We start from the raw sequence: 21275 nt of genomic DNA, 5'->3' as shown, positions 1-21275 counted from the left end.
ACTTGTGCCTGTTATTTCTAACAAAACAAGTTGTTTTGTTAGACAAGTTTAAGCAGTCAAACCTCACCGTTGCACATATGAATTAAAAATAAGGACAACATCTAGTTTTGACTAAATTCAGTCCCCATAACAGAGTTTCTGAGAGAAGCAAAACTGTATGTAAAAGAGAATTTTTCTTGATATAATTATCATGAAATAAAGTAAAAAACCTAAACATATATAAAATGAAAAAGAAGTCTGATGACTTCTGAAAATTTCCTCAACCAAATGCAGCATATAATGAGTATTTGAGCCTTGTTTAATTGGTATAAATGGACACTTGGATCATAGCCAGTAGCATTCTTGGTTACATTTCTTCTCTTTCTCCCTCTTAATTATTCAGTGAAGAAATATAACCAAACTACATACAGTAAAAAATATTTCTAGATCATGCACAAACTTCATATGTCTATGTGACCCCAGAACAATCATGCGTACATACTTTAAAGAAAGGATTTTTTTTAAAAAAAAAAATCAGATCAAATTCAATGCATGTTTAGCATTTATTTCTTATTTCATATCCTAAAAGTGAGGATGACTAAACCAGTTCACTATATTTGGTAAAAGATGTTTATGAAACTTTTCTGAGTAAGCAAAATGGAAATAAATTGCAAGTTTTCATCCTCTGTAACTGTGGAACACCATCATGGAGCCATAACTACTGTTGCACTGTAACTGTCAATAATGCATTATGAAATGTATATAAATCTATCTAAATAATGTATACCTGAGAACACATTCTCCTTTATTAATAACTCTATGCAGACCTGTAATAATAGATAGCAATATTCTTTATAAACATGTTGCTTGATTAAATATTTACCATTGAAATCAAATACTCTGCCAGTTCATAATGATCAAACAATGCTGTCCTGTGGGGAAAAATGCAAAAAACACAGTAACGTTAGAAAGGACAATGAAGTTTCAAGCCAAAGGGTAGCATTCTCCTCCATTAGCTGCATTTTCTAATATTTTCCAATAAATACTTAATATAAAAAGACAGAAAGATACCTTTATTACATAATTGATTTTAATAAATGGTTTTGATTTTTGTCATGGAATTTTCTTTTTAAACTAAGTTCAGTTCAATTAATACATTGAAAACTCACTGCAGGAAGCAAAGACCTTACTGGTAGGTCAACAGGCATTTTACCACTGATTTTTAACAGAATCAGTCATTTCATATTTCAGATCTTTTGCTGTATCACACAAGGTCAATATAGAATTCCATAAACTTCAGACTCAGTTTGTTCCAGGCAAACCTAATGTCTCAAAAACATTTCACTAATTTGATATTAAAAAAATAACTTCCTATATATTTTGTGTAATAATGCTAAAGTGGGGTTTAAATGACAATGTCTAAACATGTATTCTGACTGTGGCAGGCAATTCTACTTGAAAAAATATAATACACTGATCAAAATTGTGGTGACATTTATTAATTTACTAAAAATATTTTACATCTGTCTATACACATGAAAAATTATCAGGGTTTATTCCACATTAAGACACTGAAATACAGGAAAAAATTGTGAAAGCAGCAAGCACAGCAAAACTATATAACATATATAGCTAATACACGCAGTCTAAATGTTTTCAGAAGTCAGACCTCTGTTAAATATTTTGACTCAATGACCAACACAGAAGGACAGTTCCAAGGTTGCACTGTATCTCAAAGATAACAGTTCCCTTAGCATTATAAGAGGTAATAACACTGGGTGTACTGTAATTAGAACTGATTACTCAAAAGACATGTTTTAAAAATCATGTCATGGTTCCAAATAATTAAAGATACCTCCATTATCTACAGTAGACCCCTCCAGCCAGGCACAAATATTGAATGCTTCACACACGCTCAAAATAAATTCCAAGGTGGCTGAGGAGAAAGTGAAGTCATTTTATAAAACATTTAGATGGAAACATGACAGTAGGAATGTGAAAGGATCAAGTCCTGCCTATGCTTCACTGCTCCTTCACTTCTCAACAAGTTGATGTCACTATTCAGTTTATTTATGTTCTGAGAGATCTGGGTCATTTTCGACCTCTCTGATGGTTCTTGATAATATTTTCTTTCCTGTTTCACAAACACAGGTATTAAAAGTGTCATTCTTTTTACCAAGCTTTTTCCAAGGGCAATCTTTTTCATGCATATGACAGCCAGTCATCTATTAAGTAGTATGTTGTGTCTGCACAATTTTCTTTGGCATTCTGTCATCGCTTTGTCTTCAATCGTGTTCTATCATGGTAGCATTTCCATGTATACCCAAACCTTATCTTAAGTTTACAATACAGTCCCCTTGTAATTTCTTCAATTATCTTTGAATCATCTCCCCTGCCTCTGACTTTCTACTAATTATTTTATATTGTAATACACTTAAATGCAGTGAGACACATCTTTCTTGCAAAAATGTATAGATGGGGAAATATACTATCTTCCATGGAGCTGGTAGCCAGCACATCTAAGTGTCTTTCTGCCACAGAAGACTGAGGAAACTTCTCCACAGTCTAGTACTCTGGTTTCAAACGGAGTGTGAAAGACTAGAGAAGCCTAGAGGATTATTACATACACAAACACCATCTACAATTTTGTAGTCATAAAGAAGTGTACCAACATCTATTTGTTGGTAAGTATAAGGTAATTTTTTGAGGAAAAAAGAAAACATTTTTAAAGAATTTATATTTTTCACTCATTTCTGGAGAACATAATCCTATTAGATGAGGGCATTTGTTCCACAACCTCAGAGTCTGTTAACAATCCATGAACTTGTTCACCTACTATGCTGGAGGGAATTTTCAATACTGTTAGTGAGCATCCCTTGGCATGGTTCCAAGATAACTGGAACTCTTGATTTTGGGTGCAGCACAAAAACGTTTAGCATTCTGACCAAATTACTGACTCTATCACTAAAACCATCCCCCATCCCATGAAGTTGTTTCAACCCATATGGGTGTTCCAAAGTATACTATATAAAGTATAATTTGGTGCTGACAATAACTGAGAATATCATAGCTCACATAATTTACAGTGAAATCTGGCAGAGCAGCCTCCTACCTGTGAAGCAATGTTTCCTTATTCCCATCTACAGCATCAATAATGGATTCCTCACCAGCGTAGGATGACATCATTAATTTCACAATCTCAGTTGCTCCTTGAGTGGCAGCAAAATGAAGTGCTGTGCACTTTTCATTCTGTAAATGGGAAAATGAAACAACATTTAAATATTTAAACCCCAACAACCTAACCTCCAACCTCGTAAACATACTAGTGAACTAGCCGGGATTCATGATTCTTAAATGCCTACATTTCTATGTAAGTAATGAAACTTTAGTCTTTAACTATAGTGGAACTCTAAAGAGATCTTAAAAACCAGAAGAGACTACAGAGATAGTTTTAAAGGATTACTACAAAGCTTCTTATTGTTTTACACCAAGTCTCTAAGATATGAGATAATTACAGTCTTAGCAATCTTTGTAGTTGAATTAATAAACAGACACAGAGAGCACCCACCCTTTAATACAAGAGATGAAGCAAAGGAAAACTACCGAAAACCATACATAGATCAATACAAATGAATAGCAAACAAATGTGCCCTTATAATACAGAAAATGTATTATTCTAAAATGTTTTTGACTTCCTTGAAAGGGATCTTCCTTAGAAGTAATTCTTCAATAAAATTTTCTGCAGGTTAAAAATAACTTGTTTTAATATGTTATTAAACTATTATAAGCTAGACAGTCATAAAATTACTAAGCAATAAAGTATTAGAACAATATGTGCCAGAACATGATTTAGCTAGATGGGACAAACTAACTTTGATACATGCCTGAGGCTTTTGACTTTCTCCTTTTTAGAACAGGAACATTTCAGTGAATGCGTTGGAATGGGCTTTTCCACAATGCCATAAGCATTCTCAAAAGGAGAGTCTTACCCATCACAAAATCAGCAGCATAAATCATCTCATTCAAAAGCTGCGTGTTCAAAGAATCAAACCAATAAAAGAAGGCTAAACCATGTTTATCTTTGCTCTCATGAGTTGATTTCAGCCTTGCAAACAATTTGATTAATGACAGATATCTGCAGAAATGTTTATTCATCATGAAGCTGGGCACAGGCCCTTACACCAACAGTATCACAGTAGCAGCAGTAGTATGAATTTGTGCTTGCTTACAAAGAAGATATTATAAAGGCCAAGGCAAGGCTAGGGATAAACAAGAATGATGAGAAAGGGTCAGATTGAAGATTCCACTTCTCGGAAGAGATGATAGCAGTTGCATAGTAAAGGGTTTCTAAAGAAGGCCGCACCATTCTGCAGAGTGCTCTCCCAGGCTCTGTTTATGACTCAAGGACTTCCTCAGCCAGAGGGGGTATCATTGTATGTAGTAGTTGAGAACCAATTTTTCCTCGATAGATCTGCCCAAATGTACTTTGAAATTTATTTTGAATTAATTTGAATTCAAATAAAAATTTGAAATGTATTTTCATATCCACAACATCCTATGTAAGTTGTGTAAAGAAACCTGGCATTTTGCCTGATTTGAACATGAGACTTTTTTTTTTCATTTGCTGCTCCCTTGGTTTTGCATTGGAAGAGACCATGAGCACTGATTATCTGTTCAACTTTTTTTTCATACCGTTCAGAGATTTAGAAATACCTCGGTTTTACCAAAATTACATTTTGCTCCACTCTGAGTTTTACCTGTTTTAGATCAATTTGGGCTCCGAATTCAATGCACATTTTAATCATTTCAAGGTCTCCACTTTGAACCGCCAAATGAAGTGGACTGCACTTTCCATTATTAGTAAAATTGATGTGGGTTTTAGCAGAGTGACCCAATTCTTCACCTAAGACATGAAAATAAATGGATTTTTTTAAAGTGAGAATGAGATAACAGAAGATACAAAGGCTTTCAAAACAAGTATATTAACTGTGGAATAATATTCTCCTTCCTCAAAATACAAACCTTTCACATCTATCATTAAACAATGGGTGGACACGCATTTAGGAAAGCAGTTAGGCTGCAATCATACAAAAGTTATGAGCATGAATTACCCATAGGAATAATTGCATTAACTTCTTGTAAGTACAATCACAGTTATAAGTCCTTGTTTTCACAGTTCTTTGAGAATTAAAGCAGAAAATAGATAATGTTATTATAAACAATAAATCCTACTGAGTGTTTGGGAACAATGTATTTACCTTTTTTTAAAAGAATTTCCATACACGTCTTTGCACCTGAAAAGGCAGCTGCATGGATAGGCATACATCCTGTTTTGTTTGGTTTACATATTTTCCCTCCGTTTTCAATCTGGAAAATATCTGGATATAGCTTAATGACATACAGAAAATTCTGAATAATGAACATGCTATTACACAGAATCACAGAATGGTCAGGGTTGGAAGGGACCTCTGGAGATCATCTAGGCCAGGGGTCCTCAAACTACAGCCCGCGGGCTGGATATGGGCCCCCAGGGTCCTCCATCCGGCCCCCGGTATTTACAGAATCCCCCCCCCCCGCCGGGGGCTGGAGGGGGAAACCAAGCAGCCGCAGATGACTGCCTGCCACTGCATCCGCGTGCCGGCCCCCTGGTTAAAAAGTTTGAGGACCCCTGGTCTAGGCCAACCCCCTGCTAAACATGTTCACCTAGAGAGGTTGCACGGGATCACGTCCAGGCGGGTTTTGAATGTCTCCAGAGAAAGAGACTCCACAGCCTCTCTGAGCAGCAGACACAGTCTCCTGGGTACCAGTCTCCTTTTTTTTAAATGCTGTATATGCATTGTGAAGTTTATACTCAAACATCTTTTACATGTTATATCCATACATCTATAAATACATGTGCTTCATCTTGTGTTCTCATGCCTTTCAAAATCAGTTTAAATTTTTTTGTAAGTTTGCCGCTCCGATATATTAATATATGCTCCTAAAAGGTTGTTTCTTAGTAATCTATGCAAAGCAACTTGAATACCAGATCCATGACTAACCGTCCTCCATTGAACAAAGACAGAACACAGGAACAGAATAACACTGCATCAAGGTAAACAAATTACATTAAAAATTGATGGATAATTATACCTACCAGAAGTGTCAGTGCTTCAGGATTATCCTTGTAACATGCAACAATTATAGGTGTGTTCCCTGCTTCACCTTCCAAATTAACATCTGTACTGCTATGCTGTACTAAAATCTAAATGGTTAAGAAAACATTCAGTCAGCCATAAGCCAAACACAACAATGAAGGCCTATTCCGTTACTTTTGTTGTTTATCACCCATAGCACTCTTGCAACTTGCTCTTTTCGCATGCCAACAGCCCGCAACACACAGGCAGAGGAGCGGGAGAATGTAGAAAAATGCAGGTAAGAACAGAAAAGCAAAGTAAAATTCTTTACAGCAGACAGCTGGGTAACTAGATTAAACACTGTATATAGCTGCACAGCAGCTGAAAGTTTTATTTAACAATTTTCCCAATACTGGGACAAAAACCTTTTCTGTAGCAAAGTGCAGATGGGGATTTTTAACCAAAGTTTGTTATAATGTCTTGTAATGTTCTGTATTCCCTGGAAAGTGGCAATGTTGTAGATCCTGCTCGATTAGGCATCTATTGGACAGATATAAAATACCAAGGGAAACAAGAAAATTGAAACAGGGACCCTTCCAATCCTGAACTCCTGCTTCAGTCCCTATGTTAACAGTTAACACTGAGCTATCAGTATCACCAAGTACCTCTATGACTGCTTCCAGCATTTTTTGAGAAGCGAAGGATCTAGAAATGATCATGACTGTACTGCACCCCATATTTATTCCTCTACCTACATATTTATTTAATTGTCATTCAGTAATTCCAAAGAATTTTACTGTACTGGAGGGACTGGCACATATCAATCACTCTCAGGCAATTTGACAATAGAAACCAAAAGGAGAATTAGCTTGAATACACAATGGGAGGGGGGTAGGAGGGGGAATGAGAGCACGCATTTAGTCAAGAGCAGAGCTGTAAAATAACTCAAACCCAGAACTTGACACAAAGGCCATTTAAAAAACTCCATTGTATTTCAGATTTTTCTGTTCTTAATTCATAATAAAATCAGATTTTGTAAAAGACGTGAGGACAGTGAAATATTTCATCATTGAAAATTTCTAAAGGATTTTAAGTCTTGAACAGAGGAATATGGTTTTCTTTTGGGTTTTTTTTTGATGAAGTAATAAAAAAGACAACTTTAAAGGGAGAAGCAAGTGATACAGTTTTAAGATTGCATTCACCTTGTAAATTCAAAACCTTTACAAATTCTAAAATTCTATCCAAATGCTGCATATGAAGAAAACATTCTCATTGCACTTGGACAAATGATGAAAAAATTATGGTGCTTAAAATCTCAATGCTGTTGCTATTTTACAAGGTTCAAAATGGACACCTTAGTAATTTCTTCACAATATATTTTTGTGATTTTTAATTGCAGCTTTAGTTCTGCTATTATTCAAATTATTATTAAAATCTTGGTTTTAAGAACTGTGTTTTCTGACTAATTTTAATCTGGTTTTCATTAAAAAAATGCAATATGAAACTAGAAAATGTTGATACTTCTATGACTCCCTATACAATTTAAAAAAAAATAAAATCAGAACATAAACATTTGAAATGACACGTGCCTACATGAAATTTTAGTGTTAAAAAGAACCTTTTTTTCTTTTGAAAAATAACTTTCTGAACTTTTAAAATTCAGAAACTAAAAGAATTCTCCATGAAATGTAACAACTACTATCATTACATAAATATCAGTATTTATATAAATCAGTAGGTTATTTTTGACTTGCTGTGCTAAGAAGACACAAACATTTCTATAAGCATCCTATGTTACACAACCTACTCTCTAAACAAAGCACACAGGGGAGATACAGCATGTATAAACAAGGTCTTGGCATTCTGCACGCAGCTGCTGTTGAGCTACTTATTAAGTCTGTAGATTTATGAGGACTTTAGACTTACCTTAACGATTTCATTATGCAGGGACTGCACTGCCATGTGCAAAGGTGCCATCATATTGGAGTTCAGAATGTTTGGATTGGCTCCCCTGCTAAGAAGCAAACTAACACTTTCAACCTGGTTTTTCTTTGTGGCCCAGTGCAGTGGGGTATTTCCAGAAGAATCCATCACATTTAGTACTAGGCCAAAAGAGAGAAAACAAAAACAAAACCAAAGCAAAATCATCACATGTTCTGATTGTACTGGAAAAAAAAAAAAAAGTGTCCTCAATGGAGGTTTAGGTCTGTGCTACTGCATTACTTTGAAGAAAAAAAAGGAAAGATTCCATGTCACACAGTGCATTGTGTTATCTTGATTAAATATTGTGCTGAATACGCAGTATTAGTTAGAGAGATGGGAGGAGTGAAACATCTGTTTCTTGCACATTATTTTTCTCCCACCAAGGGTTACTTGATTTCTCTTTCCTTGTCTCTTCTCTTTCCTATCTTACTCAACTTTGCAGCTATTGCTTTAGAGGATGCACAAAACAAGTGTATGTGAATAACTAAAATAAGAGATACTGAATAAGTGCTTGTAAATTGTAAGATCAAAGACCCTATCTATTCTGATTCACTTGAGAACACAGAAGTCAATCCATTCATGCCCAGTGATAAAAATGGTCTATTGTACACATATATTCTGAGATTCAAAATTTCAAATAAACTTAAACAAATATTCTAAAAAATCAAGACAAAAGTTATATACTGAAAAGAAAAATAAATTTCAGCCAGAGTAGTCTAAAATTAGATTGGCCATCACTGGGTGAAAAAATGAGCTTTTCAGGGCTATTGTATGTTTGCTCAGTAGCTCACAGTCTATCAGTGGAGTACTATGTAGTTCACAACGCTTACTAATAGCTACTAAACGACACTTTTTACACAGAAAGTTTTTCCATCATTGAAGGCCCCCATATTCTCCTATGTACCACTTCTTCCCTAAACTTTTTTAGATGGCCTATCTCATCAAATGTTTACTCTTCCCTGCTACTAATTAAGTTATACATTGTTACAATGACAACTTCAATGACAAGCATAAGAAGCCAAATTAATTCTCTTTTAAATTTCCTGTATTAGAAATGTAACAAAAGACACATAACATAAATAAGGAAGACAAAAAGTCAGCCTACTTGTACTTCACTGAAGTTTTCTTTTTTATTTCTGAGGACTGTAAACCTGAGTCCCAACAAAATAAGATATATTGATTCACTGCATTAGAGAGAAAACAGTCCTAACAAAAAGGGCAACCCAAACCACACCTGAGACACTGCAAACTGTGGCAGACAGTCTGAATTCTATTTAAAACTGTAAATGTAGATAACAAATACCAGTTCTGCTTCAGTTGAGTAACAAACATTTAGATTATTGAACATTTTTATTCTATAAAATAAGATATTTCATAAAATGTGTCTTACCTTCACAGGAAGAATCGTCTATGATCAGCTGCATTAATTCTATTTGACCTCCTTCCGCAGCGTGATGCAGTGGGGTGGCATTTAATTCATCCACTTTGGTAAGCCCAGAACGATTCTTCTTAATGAAGCTTCTTAGCCTACAGGCGCTTCCATCTGAAATCACCTATTTTGGACACAAATTTTCTTATTTTCTCATTCTTTTAATAGGCAAAATGTTAGCAATGCTATAATGTGTTACTGTGGGCATGTTACCACTCAATAATTCTCCCCCAACTGTTTCGTTGCATACAGAAGTACACAAATCCTGATCAAATTGAGTTAACAGTCAAACTCAGATCGATTTAATTGGTTGTAAAATCAGACCCAGATGAGAAACAGTGCAGAATTAACAAAAATGGAAATTATCTTGAATACATTATTTTGTCTTCTGTTGTACATCCAAGATCCTCCCTCCACCATGGAAAATCTCAAAAAAGCAAATTCATCACTTACTGTTTTATACTCTCTACAGCTTTGGCCATGCCAGATACATTCAACAGAGAGGAAAAAATAATAATCTAGACAAATGCCTTTTCTAGATCTTTCTACAGAGAATGATATTATGCCCTATGCTCTCAAGTTCAGCTGTTGGGTTTCTGTGATGTTCTTTATGTCAGAGCAACCGATTAATTTCATCAGTATCCTAAAAGCATCCCATAGGCTACTATCTCAGCCTGAAACAACCCAGCATCTTCATAGCACAGTACAATAAAACCCCCTCTGACAGCTCAGCCCACTTATACCTTGATACCTTCCTGGTACTGTGCTTTGCAACTGAAGCCCACTATGGCAACATTGCTGATACTTTATGATGTTCTCCAAATATTTTTGTTAAAGAGTGTTTCAAAATCCATAGTTGTATATGAAGAAAAGTGATAGAAAAAAATGATTGCAGTAGAAGGGGCAATAATTTAAAACCAAGTTATTAAAAAGTTAACAGGGAATAAAAAAGAACAATTCCACAACATTAAAAAAAAAAAGGAAAGAAAAATGCATATCAAAAATAATGCAAACTTTCCCAATGATGTGTAAGCAAGCAAAGGGTAAAAAAAATGCAAATCCTCTAAAATCACTGTTCCTTCTCAGCTGCAAAAGAAAAGGAAAACTTTGCTCTCCAGGATCGCCTGAGCCACAACGACTCAACTATTGTTGCTGTCAAGAAGGAAATACACATTACCGGCAGCCCATTCATACTCTTAAGCACGTGTTTAACTTAACTTCAGCTTAGCCACACTGACCTCAAAGAGGTTACTTCTGTCAACAACGTTGCAAATGCGTTTAAAGATTTAGAAGACTGGGGCCAGTACAGGAGTAACATCTGCTTCAAAAGTGCAATCAGAAAAAGATAATTTCCATTGTGGAAAGGGTACTTAACTTTCAACTGTCACAAAAATAAGAGGTCAATTACATACACAAATATCTATACATTTTATACACATCAAAAAGCTATTTAAGAAAACCTTATTACAAAGCCCAGTATCTTCTATTCCTTCTAATATTCTAACTTATTTTAATTTTAATGAATTTTAAATCTTTCTATTGATTTAGACCACATTTTACCACTCATTACATTGGAATTTTTCATCAGTAAGACCAAATGTGGCATGATGATAATTTCTGTCAACAAAAATAAGATTTTTCAGCCAATAATGCAGTGTTTCATTAATAAAATGGGAAAGGAAGAAATCAGTTGGGTCGTCTCAGTACTTTGGTTGGTTGGTTCAAAACAGCAAAGCAAGTTATTTTAAACAACAGCAGCTGCTTTGCCCTTCACCTGAACAGCTCCGGTGGCAGATCACCCACCACAGTGACAAGCTGTATTATGCTGAAGAGGTGCTGCTCAGGACTATAGCTAGCACACAGAAAACAAGGCTGGAAATGACCTCAAGAGGTCTTTAAACTCATTCACATACTTTGTCAAATTCTTTTAGCCTGCTCTTACAAATCTCCTAAGTTACCCAAGTCATTCATCCTATAAGCAACCTCTTCCTTTGCTTGATATGTCTTAACTCTTAGAAAAGGCTTCCCTGACACTTGGTCTGGGTCTCCCTAGCTGCAATATACATGCACAACTTCTTGTTCTGTTCTCTGTGCAAAAGAGAAGGTGTTAGATCCTTCCTGGCAGCAATTTCGCATTTGTAGGTTGGTGCTGCTGGTTCCCTTTGCCTTCATTACAGTCCCAGCGCTTCTAAACCTTCCAGACGTTTTTGCTAGACGGTCTGCTGATTCCCATCGTAACTTCTGGACCGCCCTCTAAGAGTGGGACCTTTTCTGGGGAGCCATGCCCGGGGGGGATGTGAGCCCACGGCAGCTGCCTGCCACCCACCCCTGCGACCCTGCGTCCTCCTTCGCCAGCTCCCCTCCCGCATCCCCACTCGCCCCGGCTCGGACTTGGCCACACAACGCCGCAGTGTCCTGTGCCTTCACACCCCATGGCCAGGGAGGCTCCCAGCCCCTCTCCCACCCCTCGGCTCTTCCCTCACGGCTCCCTTGACGAGTGAGGGGAAAGGGTCTCCTGGAGCAAAGGGTGTCCGGGACACAAACAGTGCCAAGCCCGCACAGCTGCCTCCAATCCTGACTTCGCCCCCACCCACCGCACCCTCCACCTTCACCCTCCGCACCCTCCACCTTCACCCTCCGCGTCCCAGCGCCCTCCCAGCCTTGGGCAACGTCTCGTCCCACGCCGGCCTCGGTGTTTCGGGCAGCTGGGCTGCCCCCTCACTCACACCCGCCACCCCGCTCCCGGGACCGCCACTCGCTCCGCGCCCCGCCGCACGCACCTTGAAGACATCCTGCGAGGCGACGGAGGCGGCATCCGCCTCGCAGACGACGCCCTGGTAGGAGCTGGAGGCCGCCGCCTTCTCCCGCGCCTGGCAGAGCCGCAGCAGCGAGCGCTTCATGGCGCCCACCCGCCCGGCTCCGAGCAGCGCCCGCCCCGCCCGCTCCGGAGACCTGCGAGGCGAGAGACAGAGTGACGGCCCGTGCCGAGGCCGCGCCCGGCCACCCCGCGAAGCGGCGGCAGGAGGCGGGGAAAGCGGGCGGGGGCGCTCCCGCCGCGGACCCCGGCAGGCAGAGCTGCCCTCCGCCGCGCCGACGGGCAGGTCCGGGCGGTCCCCCGCAGGGGCCGCCGCCTGGACCCGCGCTGCGTGGGCGCTGGGCGGCCGCCCCCGCAGCCGGGTGGGGAGCCGCGGCGGCCACCGCTGACGGAGTTAACGGCCACCGCTGGGTTTTAGGGGGTATGTGGCAGTGACAGAGGTCCCTGGAGGTGCGCGCATCTGTACGTGCAGAGCTGCAGGGCGGAGAGCACAGTGTGCAAATATGAAAGTAAATAAACGCAGAGCGCAGCCGGAGGAGCGAAGCCGGGCTCTCGGCGCAGCCCGCGCGGAGAGGGGCCGGGGCGGCCGGGCAGCGCCGCTGCCGCCGTCTGCGGGGCCGAGCGGACGGCCTGCACCCGCCTCCCGGCTTTAACACGGTTAGTCGAGTTTCCTACGCTTCGCTTTTCGGTATTTCCTTTGTAGTCACAACATTTTCTTGTACGATTTTTTTACCAGCGAGTTTGGAGCAGCGCAGGAAAGCGATGGGAAGAGTACAGAAAGGGAGCAGCTCGAAGCGTTTCGATGGGTTAATTGCGAAAGCGACTTTAACTGAGTCATTCTTCTCAAACGGAATTCCACAGGTGTATCTCGGAGAACTAACGGTTCACTTAAGGCGATAGGACGAGCCCTACCGGCGGTCGGGCAGGGCTCGGGCGGAGCGGCGGGGGCTCACGGGTGGCAGCTGCCGGCGCCCCCACGGTTTATGGCAGCGGCAGCTTCGGGGGTGCCGCAGCCAGGTGTCCGGCCAGCGCAGCCTGTTCACAGCCGTCATCGGCAACTCTCCACGGATTCGTTTTGAACTCTTTTATGCTGTCCGTGCCACAACATTCTGTGCACTAAGTGCCGTAATTTCATTATGTGTTTGTGAAAAATGCTTTCTTTTACCACTAGCTTCCCTTGGTGCTCCCTAGTGTTTTTATTTTGAGAAATGGAGAGTTGTTCTCTATTTTTTTAAAATCCCTGTTAATGCTCATGATTTCGCAAATTTCTTCCAGCTATTTGCTCACTAATCAGGCTTCATTCGTATGGTTTTTCTTCTTAGGGATGCCATTTTGTATCTCTGAACAACCTCATCCTGCTACTCTGCATCATTTCCATGTTCCTTTTGAAATGGGATGGCAAGACCTACAGGCTGAAGTCAAGGTATATTCGAGCAATAGTACCAACTGTTTATTCAATTTTTTCTTCATTCCTCACCTAAGTGCTCACAAAGGCATTCGATTTTTTTGAATGCCACAGAGCTAAGTTCCCTGAGAAACACCACAATCCCTTTTCTAAGTGGAGATAGTATAAAAAAATAGCACTTGTGCTATACTCACTGGTATGAGGATAATTAGGGTTATATTTCCTCTGTGTACCCACCTAGCATTTATCAGCATTTAATTTCATCTGACATTTAATTACTGTATCACCAAACCTTGTGGGATCTCCCACAACCATCTACATTTTTGGTCATTCTGAAAAATTCAATAATGCCTTCCATATCACCAGAATGTCTTTGCACCGTTGATCCCAACACTGGCTTTAAGGGGTCCTTGCCCTGAGAAAGTTTATTTCTATTCCATTTTTTTTTTTAAACCCTTAACCCAGATTCAGAAAAACCTTCCCGCCTGTCTTAAGACAGTTTATTTTCATTAAGAGACTGAGGAAGGACCTTGTTGAAGAACTTTCCTAAATGCACTTACCACTGGTATTTGTACCTTTACACTTGCCGATTCCTTCAGAGTTTCACTGGCATGTGTAACACCAGACTTCTCTCTACAAATGGTGTGTTTGTTGTTTTGATCGTGGAGCTTTTAACTCCAGAATCATTTATAGTAAGTTGCTTAAGGTACACAACCTTAATTAAGTAGTCTTAAGATCATAAGACTAAATAGTCCTAAGACTAACTGGGTGGTTTTAAGTGCTTGTGATGTAGAGCTTTGGTTCTATTATTTATCAGGCAACATTAACAAATGGAACAAAAAAAGTTTCTTCAGCCCACATTCTGCCATAGCCCATAGATATTGCATACATTCAACAGCAGTACATTAAGGCACATTTTAGTGTTATTAATTGTGACCAAAAGAAACACGGTCATTTATGCTATAGCAAGAAAGCTACACTGAAGATAGTCATTAGTGCCTGCAGAGATTCTATTTATGTGATTTGGGATTAAGTCACAGGAGGAGCCCTCTGTATTTCTAAAGCCTTTACCTTGTACTTCGACTAGGAGCAGCCTCAATGAGATTGTTCACCTTCCCATGGTGAGGTCCCTTTGAATTCTCTGTCTGACCTTAACTTTTCTGTTGCTCATAGTACTCATTGTGAGAAATTAAGCTCAACAAATAACAGTCTAGATATCATATAAAGAAAATAAATGTTATTTTCTGCAAGAATCATTACTGGGAAATAGAGGTATTGCTGAATCATTAGTAAGCACTAGTAAATCTATCATCCATTTTTTTCTTAACATCCCCTAAATTGCAGTCAGAGTAATGCTATGAAACAACAGAAGTCATGATCCTCAAACAGCCATGGTTTTACTTATTTTCTTCAATCAGATAATACTGCCCCCTTCTTTTAAAATTACTCTTAGTTTTCAGTCTTCTATTAAATGTTCAGAAGAATGTTCAGAGCATGACAAATAATACAAAGGTTTTCCATTCCCAGGAGGAATCAAATGGAATTTTAAGTGGGCTGACCACAGCTTTTATTTCTGCATAATGATTTGACATAAGGAACTAATTCACATAAGTAATCAGAGTGTAACCTTTCTTGCAGCTGTTTTTCCCAAGAGTAGATTAAAACACGTTTATACCATTTTATTTCAAACATGATCCTGCTAATGGTAGAATAGTGAATCCATTAGTACAAGCAAAATTCACTAAAGGTAATCATAAAGCAGCATTTCATTAAAAATATGTTTGTTTAATAATTAAATTGTATATACCATAAATATGCACCATTCCTGTCTTGCAGCCTTAGTAACACAGTACTGCAATTTTGTTAATTTTGAAGGCCTAGGAACTGTAAATTCAAGCAAATACCAGTAATGAAAAGGATGGACTGTGTGTTTTTTGGTTTGGAAGTGATTTATTTAGGAAGTATTATACAAATTATGATGTGTAAAGTTATACTGAGGATTTTGTATTGTCAGCTTAATACAGTAAGCCAAATGAATTCATCATACTATTTCAGATATTGATTACAGTCATCCAAAAATTAATCCAAGCTACTGCCTAAACAAGCAAGCATGTAGTGTCTCCTACAAGTTTTCAGAAACATGTTGTACTTGCCATGGAGAAAAATGCTACTGTCTTTTTAAACCAGCAGAGTGAATTTAACTTGCATTTTACCCTTATGTCTAATGGATTTTTCATTGCTTTTTTTCTTCTTGAGATTTTGCTGTAGCGAGGAACATGCTGCTATGCTCAACAGAAGGATTTAAGTTATTGACAGATTTATTACATGCCTTATTTAAAAAAACCCCAAACAAAAGAGTACTTAACAATAATTCAGTCCACTACACTGCAGTCTGTTTTTTTCTAATGATTATCAGATATGAAATATCTTACAGATTTTGAGTCCTACTTTTAATGCTTTGTACAAGAAGAAATTTAAATAGATGCCCATAGAGTACAAGCTATGCTTTGAAAGTACTTTAAATTGATGTTACGGTTAATATCAATTGTAATAAGTCAGGGAGATGACACTCCATGAGAACACTCTTTGTAAGGATACTTCCCAAGGTTCTCAGTACATCTCAGCAATTATCAGCAGTGACTATTGGCTTCAAGTTAACTCCAACAAAAGGTTTTAAGTATACAAACTGGATCTAGAAAAGGTTTAAGTGTATGGTAGCAAAACTGAATGCAATCCCTGTCCCTGTGAGAGTTGGATGCTTCAGAGTGGAGTGTGTACAGGGAAGGGGTGACTTAGGTACCCATTCCAGACAGTAGTGCTTCTGTGAATCTGGGAGCAAAACCATGTCTTGCCAACTATCTTTTAAACAAGCAGAGGGCCTCTTACATGCCAGGCATTATATGCCGCCTTCAAATTAAAGAGGCTAAAACATACTCTGTCTACTTCTTAATAAAAGCAATCATGGCCACCAAATGGCAGCTTGCTTTCTGGTAGTGATGCTCTCTCCTTCTGTTGAAGCTGTGCCAATGTACAGCCAGAGACTGTCAGGATCAAAGTTCTGAAGTCTGGTTCCCTTCCACACTGGAAAACTTACCTTCTTGTGTCTGCCTCCAGGACTGGTTTTGTGGTTTTACAATCAGCTACCACTGACCAAACCCAGCAACCATCTGTGAAGCAGGGACCTCACCTCAATCCTGGGCTTCCCATAACTACGGAATTTAGGAAAAGCTGAATTATCAGGCTTCAGAGACTTTCTGGTCCATAAAGTCCAATCAGACTGAGGCATAGTATATATGCATTACACTGCTTATTATGGACAAGTTTATTTCAGTTCTGGATATTGTGAAGTTATACCTCCAGCTGTACCAACTCTAAAAATCTGGACAATCTTAGTAATGAAATACATAGAACCATTGCATGGTTTGGGTTGGAAGGGACCTTTAAAGGACATTTAGTCTAATCCCCTTGCAATCAGCTAGACCAGGCTGAAGATACAGGCGCCTTGGGATATTTATACATGTAAGAATTAGGCAAGATTTTGCTTTAAGCAAGACACTCCTAGATCCTACCTGCAGTCTAATTCAGGCACTTTCTTGCTGACTGGTAATATGTTCAGAAGGCATTATTTCTTAGCGCTACTGGGTCTTTCCTCATCAGCTGTGTATTCTACATTGCCATTGCTGTCCTAACATGGATCCACAGATTTCTCCTACACAGTCTATATGCTGCCATGCCTGTCAGGGAACAGCACCCTCACTGCAACAGTAATTTTTATTCATTGGTCTGCCTGCTTAGAAACCCTTCTCTCTTCCGGACATTCTATCCAGCAAAATCTGTCCTCTGTAAAGACATCTTGGACACACAACTCCTACACTCTCTTCTCGGAAAAGCTGGAAAGAGCCTTTGATGGCTTTTGTTCTTTTGGAGTTACAGTCTTGTCTCACTGGTGATTATTGATATTGACCTGTTACTGGCAAACGTCTTTATAGGTGGAAGGTCTTAAAAATTACCATAGGAAGGAAAATGTCAGAATGTGTCCTAGTAATTCATAACACTCTAGGAATATAATTGCCTTGACCATATACAGTTAACAGAAAAGCAAAATAAGTAGGAATACTTCCTTATTACAACTGCATTAACTGCTTGCTTTATCATTCTGTTGAATGTTTCCATGCGTCCATTATTTCCTAATGAAAACACACAGTAAATTTTGAGCTTACTGTCTTGGAGTTTTCCTATTGTGTAGGATGTCTGATATACTTTTTCTAGATATAAAGATGTTTTCCAAAAGAAATGTCATCATTAAGGGATTAAGATAGCAATGGAGATATGTTACAAATTACTAGCTGAGTGTGAATCTTCCCATACTTAGTCATGATTGCAGAAAATAACTCTTATATCTAAGATGATTTGGGCCAGAAAGTGCTTGAAATAAGAATGAAATAGAAAAGTCTCGGCTTGGAGGGGGAGTGGTGCAGGGAACCCAAATCAACAGAGGAAAATGAAATAGATGTTAATATCACAAAAATAGGTAAAATAGTGAAAAAATGCATGTCAGCATTTTCATGAGGGGACCTGATACTGTTTTCCTCAGAGTGCTATGTGCATCTCACTGCTAAAGCAGTGCTCAAACTTTTTCATTGTCATAGTTGTTTTGGGGAACCACTGATGGAAAAGAACATGGATGTTTCCCCTGTCACCAGTTTGCAAGCACAGAAAATGAAGGGTGGAGGAGATAATAGTGTGCATTATTTCCAACTGTCTTCACAGCGTCATTTCAAACTTATTTTTATGACTGTATCTCTAGCCTTTCTACTATCCCCTCTCATGCCTGTTTTTCTCCCTTAGCTTCTCTGTTTATATTTCAAGGCAGCTTAATTATCTTTCTTCTCTTTCCCTGACGTTATTTCCTTATTGTACTTATTATCCAGCCAACATTTGTCTTCTCTTTAGCTTATGCAGACTATACTTTCATTTCTTGAACTCAGAGGATTCACTTAACCGTCTAATTCTTCTACGTACAAGCATTTCCTTAATTTCTGACATCTAGAGAGAGACATGGATCCTACCTTTCAGGTTAACCTGAATCTCTTGTATAAGTAACTGGGAATAAATAATTGAATCTATATTGCAGAAGTGGTCAACACCAGAAGTCTTCATTAAATGCTTTCTATGGATCATCACAGACTGGTATAACTGCAACAAAATGTCAATTTTTCAAAATAGAATGCAGTTCCTCTTGTCTATGTCAGATTACAACTCAGGTTTACACTTCTTTCAAATATCAATAATTTATTTTGCAAGATGTCTATATCAGTTTTATTTCTTCTCAATGAATTGCCCATGCAATTGCACTGGAATTGTGAAGCAGAAATTTCAGTATATTGAACTGTTTCTATCAGGTTAGGAAAAAAAAAAAAAGACATTCAAAATTAGAATTATTAAAATGTATGTTCTATAGTGCAAATGAACTAGATATATTTTATTTAAAATGAAAGAAAACGTTATGTTGAAATGGTTACATATATAATTGAGTAAAAATGGTGTCTACATACCTGAATTCATAAAATACAGAAATATATAGTTTATTTTTAAATTAGTCAGTTTAAACACAGATAATTCAGGAAAGAAGAAAAAGGCCAAAATATCGTGATGGAATTACTTTAAGCACAGTATAGTATGTTTTAGCTAGTCTTTTACTGACTCTTGACTTGATTTCCCCAAGTCCTGGACATTCCTGTCCTAACTGAAGGATGGTGGTCATATAAAAGTCATTCAGACACTGTGTTTCATGGACTAAGGTTAAGTTTTGTATGCTTATTAAATGGCACAGATACAGGTTATTTGTTTGAAGTATATTTTATATTTTATATTTAGGAGATAAAAAATTGTGAATGAGACCCTCAGTAATAACAGTCCATTTTAGTCTAAGCATTTATAACCAAATATTTCATTTTTATAAACATTACTTAGAAATATAGTTAACATCTACCAATAAGGTAGGTGCAATACTTCAAATGTTTTTATATATAGATCTGCTGGGGAAAATAAATGTTGTCTGGTGGCCAAAAGAAAAACTAGTTTGTAAGAAATGTAAAGTCATACTGAACATGGAAGGTTGACATATTATTTGTATATTGCTTTCTATTTTCCTGCTTGAAAAAAGTAGATTTTATTAAAATTCACTAAGATATGTATCATACAGTTATTCAATTAGCTGAAATAATGCCAAATTTACATTTAGATATGAATTCCAAATATTCTACCTTGTATTTTTAACACAGAAATCTCCCTAAAAGCAAAAGAAAAATAGGCCCAACAAAAATTTCAGCGACAGAATCTGAGCTACAGGAAAACTATATTACGCTTACCATTCAAGAAGTTTGCAGGTGATTTCTCTCTGAAGCAACACATATATAAAGAACACAAAGATATGACTATTTGAATCCTTATCTGGTGCTTATATCAGTCAGTTCTTGTGACGCGTGAAGCCACCAGTTGCGTCATCTGGTGGCTTGCTCCGTGTAGACATGCTTATTTAAAAGAGGTAGGGATGCATTGCTCAGTGTGGGAGGAGCATCAATATTCATAAAGTTATCCTTGAAGCTTTCTTTTTTTAATACATCTAATCCAACCCCATCCATTTTCATTTCGGACTGCAAATGTACCTTCTGTACCAGAAGTTTTTTTCTAATACAATATCTTAGAGTAGTTTCAGTTTTGTTAGGTAGTCACTGGAGGGTACTTGTTTACCTATTTGCAATGAACTAATTGCTTTTAATGGAAAATCTAAACATCACCAAAGAGGAATACTGTCTACTTATGAAGATTCACTTCGCTAATAAATGTTTCAAAAATTAGAATTGCTATACAAAAAGTAGTGGTCTGTGATCAATACCTAATGCAACATGGGGCAGTGGGAGGGTTGCATGTGCTTTCTCTTTGAAATATAAATCATGTTTTGTTTTCTGCGCTTTATTTTTGAAGTGCCACAAAATTGCTCAGTTCATTTAAACTAATTCTCAAATGACTCCTTGGCCCCATCTGCATTAGACTGAAAGTCAGACTACACAGTTCTCTGGTGCTGAGCAGTTACTGTGGCCAGCATTTTGATACAGAACGTTTATTTGTGCTAGCACGTATCAACCAAATTGTCTTATCACATGTACTAAAATACCTAATAGTGCAATCTGGGGAAATTGACTCATATACTGAAGGTATTGATCACAGCCCACTACTTTTTATATGGCAATTCTCATTTTTGGAACATTTATTAGTGAAGTGAATCTTCATAAGTGTACAGTATGCATCTGGCACCCTGGGATGGGTCTCCTTGTGCTTTGAGGCTTCTGGTGGCTGCACCGGACCAGGGTGTCTGGGCATCTGGAAGAGGTAGAAATCCCAACTCTGCCCAAATTGACTGCAGTTTTTCCCTTAAGGGGGAAAATATTACAAAGAGTAAGGAATTATCTTTTTTCCCCCAACTTCTTTCTTTTCATTTTCCAACTACAACCCCCCCAACATTAAGATAATCTTTCTACATTAATT

General features: G+C 38.2%; 1 protein-coding gene across 1 annotated transcript in view; it reads right to left on the bottom strand.

Moving 5' to 3' along the window:
- Positions 1-12468, bottom strand: part of TRPA1 (transient receptor potential cation channel subfamily A member 1) — a 37828-nt gene extending 25360 nt beyond the window's left edge. Inside the window, exons 1-8 of the mRNA XM_056332044.1 lie at positions 12288-12468; positions 9469-9631; positions 8022-8197; positions 6116-6223; positions 5238-5346; positions 4737-4882; positions 3092-3228; positions 863-911 (exon numbers count right to left, since the gene is read on the bottom strand). Coding sequence (XP_056188019.1) covers positions 863-911; positions 3092-3228; positions 4737-4882; positions 5238-5346; positions 6116-6223; positions 8022-8197; positions 9469-9631; positions 12288-12407 — 1008 coding nt within the window. The 5' untranslated portion in view covers positions 12408-12468. The remainder of the gene's footprint in view (positions 1-862; positions 912-3091; positions 3229-4736; positions 4883-5237; positions 5347-6115; positions 6224-8021; positions 8198-9468; positions 9632-12287) is intronic.
- Between the last annotated feature and the right edge of the window lie 8807 nt (positions 12469-21275).

The sequence above is a fragment of the Falco biarmicus genome, chromosome 3 (assembly GCF_023638135.1).
Source record: "Falco biarmicus isolate bFalBia1 chromosome 3, bFalBia1.pri, whole genome shotgun sequence".
NCBI lineage: Eukaryota > Metazoa > Chordata > Aves > Falconiformes > Falconidae > Falco > Falco biarmicus.
The sequence above is the reverse complement of the archived record's forward strand: the minus strand, read 5'-3'. Positions and strand labels throughout refer to the sequence as shown.